The sequence below is a fragment of the Oxyura jamaicensis genome (assembly GCF_011077185.1).
Source record: "Oxyura jamaicensis isolate SHBP4307 breed ruddy duck chromosome 2 unlocalized genomic scaffold, BPBGC_Ojam_1.0 oxy2_random_OJ61824, whole genome shotgun sequence".
Lineage (NCBI taxonomy): Eukaryota > Metazoa > Chordata > Aves > Anseriformes > Anatidae > Oxyura > Oxyura jamaicensis.
Window position 1 is genome coordinate 188 of NW_023303311.1, and position 3,136 is coordinate 3,323.

Consider the following 3,136-nt stretch of genomic DNA (forward strand, 5'->3'; position numbering starts at 1 on the left):
GTGTCCCCGTCACTCACACGGCCGCGGGCAGGGGCTGCCTGAGGACCACCGAGGTGTTGAAGAGCTCCAGGTCCACGTCCTCCACCTCGCTGCCCCGACATGTCCCCAAGGCCACCGCCCCCAGGGCCACCAAGTGCCCGGCCACGTCCAGGTGAACGCTGAGCTGGTCCGAGAGGTGCGACTCCAGCAGGGCACACTGAGGGGACAGGGGACACCGTGAGGGACACGGGGACACCGTGAGGGACATGGGGACAGCGTAACGGACATGGGGACAGCGTGAGGGACATGGGGACAGTGCGGGGACAGGGGACACTGTGAGGGACATGGGGACACCGTGAGGGACATGGGGACAGCGTAAGGGACACGGGGACACAGTGAGGGACGTGGGGACAGCTCTGAGGGACATGGGGGCAGTGCGGGGACAGGGGACAACATGAGGGACATGGGGACAGCGTGAGGGACATGGGGACACCATGTGGGACATGGGGACACAGTGAGGGACATGGGGACAGCGTAAGGGACATGGGGACAGTGCGGGGACAGGGGACACCGTGAGGGACGTGGGGACAGTGCGGGGGCAGGGGACACCGTGAGGGACATGGGGACACAGTGAGGGACATGGGGACAGCGTGAGGGACATGGGGACACCGTGAGGGACACAGGGACACCGTGAGGGACATGGGGACAGCGTGAGGGACATGGGGACCATGAGGGACGTGGGGACACTGTGAGGGACTTGGGGACAGCGTGAGGGACATGGGGACACCGTGAGGGACATGGGGACACCGCGGGGACAGGCGCAGCGCGGGGACACGGTGAGGGACAGCAGGGGGACACCACAGACAGGAACAGCTTGGGGACACAGTGGGGACACTGCGGGGATGGCATGGGGACAGCAGGGGGACAACGCGGTGACAGAGGTGACATGAGCGACAGAGGTGACACAAGCGATAGAAATGACATCGGTGGCAGAGGTGACACAAGTGACAGACATGACACGGGGGGACACACGGGTGACACGGGTGACAGAGGTGACACAGGTGACACAAGTGCCACAGGTGGCACAGACAATAGAACTGACATGGGTGACAAAGGTGACACAAGTGACAGAGGTGACAAAAGTGACAGAGGTGCCACAAGTGTGAGGTGGCACGAGTGACAGAGGTGACATGGGTGACAGAGGTGACACGAGTACCAGAGGTGACACAGGTGGCACAGGTGCCAGAGGTGACACATGTGACACAAGTGACAGAGGTGACACAAGGGACAGAACTGACATGGGTGACAAAAGTGACATAGGTGACAGAAGTGACACAAGTTGCCACGTGTGCCACAGGTGTGAGGTGACACGAGTGACAAATGACAGAGCTGTCACAGGTGACACAGGTGACAGAAGGGACACAGGTGACAAAGGTGACGAGGTAACAGAGGGGACAGAAGTGACACGGGTAACAGGTGCCACGGGTGGCAGAGGTGACACAGGTGACAGAAATGACACGGGTGACAAAGGGGCCACAGGTGACACAGGTGACACAGATGACAGAGGTGACACAGGTGCCAAAGGTGACACAAGTGACAGAAGTGACACAACTGACAGAGCTGACACAGGTGACACAAGTGACAGAAGTGGCACAAGTGCCACAGGTGCCAAAGGTGACAGAGGTGACCCAGGTGACAGAGGTGGCACAGGTGCCACCGGTGACAAAGGTGACAAGTGACAAAGATCACAGAGGTGACAAACGTGCCACAGGTGCCACAGGTGACAAGGTGACCCAGGTGACAGAAGTGACACAAGTGACAGAAGTGACACATGTGACAAAGGTGACGAGGTGACAGAGGGGACAGAGGTGACATGGGTGACAGGTGACACGGGTGACAGAGGAGCCACACTGGTGACAGAGATGACACAGGTGACAGAAATGACACGGGTGACAGAGGGGCCACAGGTGACACAGGTGACAGAGGTGACACAGGTGACACAGGTGCCACAAGTGACACAAGTGCCACAGGTGCCAAAGGTGACAGAGGTGACCCAGGTGACAGAGGTGGCACAGGTGCCACCGGTGACAAAGGTGACAAGTGACAAAGATCACAGAGGTGACAGACGTGCCACAGGTGCCACAGGTGACAGAGGTGACAGAAATGACCCAGGTGACAGAAGTGACACAAGTGACAGAGGTGACAAAGGTGACAGAGGTGACAGAAGTGACAAAAGTGACAGAGGTGCCACAGGTGACAGTGACACAGGTGACACAGGTGACAGAGATGACACAACTGACAGAAATGACAGAGGTGACACAAGTGACAAAAGTGACACAGGTGACAGAAGTGACAAAGGTGACAGAGATGACAGGTGACACAGGTGACAGAAGTGACAGAGGGGACAGAAATGACACGGGTGACAGAGGGGCCACAGGTGACACAGGTGCCAAAGGTGACACCAGTGACAGAAGTGACACAAGTGACAGAAGTGACACATGTGACAAAGGTGACGAGGTGACAAAGGGGACAGAGGTGACACGGGTGACAGAGGTGACACGGGTGACAGAGGAGCCACACGGGTGACAGAGGAGCCACAGGTGACACAGGTGACACAGGTGCCACAAGTGACACAAGTGCCACAGGTGCCAAAGGTGACAGAGGTGACCCAGGTGACAGAGGTGGCCCAGGTGACAGAGGTGACAGAGGTGACAGAGGTGGCCCAGGTGACAGAGGTGGCCCAGGTGACAGAGGTGACACAGGTGACACAGGTGACAGAGGTGGCCCAGGTGCCACGCGCTCACCGCCCGCACGAAGGAGGACACGAAGCCGTCCCCGCGGGGGACCCGCAGCCGGTACAGCCCGTCGCGTGCCGCCACCTCCTTGGGGACAGGGACGGGGGTCAGCGGGTGTCCCCCCGGTGTCCCCCCCCCCTTGTCCCCCCCCGCCGTGTCCCCTGTCCCACCCGCAGTGCCCCGCGCTCCTCCTCGCTCAGCGGCCGCTGCGCCAGCACCGGGTCCCCCCCCGGGCTCCAGCTCAGGGTCCCCCGGCGGCGGTACCGGGTGCTGCCATCTGGGGGGGGGACACACACGGGGACAGGTCACCTCCCCCCCCCGGTGTCACCTCACCCCGCCCGTTGTCACCTCCCCGCCCCCGT

At 60.7% G+C, this 3,136-nt stretch overlaps 1 protein-coding gene and 1 long non-coding RNA gene across 3 annotated transcripts; one reads left to right on the forward strand and one right to left on the reverse strand.

Moving 5' to 3' along the window:
* Nucleotides 1-6: 6 nt before the first annotated feature.
* Nucleotides 7-3,073, reverse strand: EMC10 (ER membrane protein complex subunit 10; the record flags this gene model as incomplete). Its single annotated transcript, XM_035311245.1, has 3 exons — nt 7-196; nt 2,784-2,861; nt 2,945-3,073. Coding segments are annotated over 3 exons (390 nt in total), but the record flags the coding sequence as incomplete, so codon positions are not given.
* On the forward strand, nt 1,532-2,712 carry LOC118156989. Of its 2 annotated transcripts, none has more exons than XR_004746515.1 (4): nt 1,532-1,635; nt 1,777-1,803; nt 2,435-2,479; nt 2,679-2,712. It is a non-coding gene; the product is annotated as an uncharacterized LOC118156989 (long non-coding RNA). The 2 variants fall into 2 exon arrangements; XR_004746514.1 differs by lacking the exon at nt 2,679-2,712 and adding an exon at nt 2,515-2,557 and having other exon boundaries at nt 2,435-2,470.
* Nucleotides 3,074-3,136: the final 63 nt, after the last annotated feature.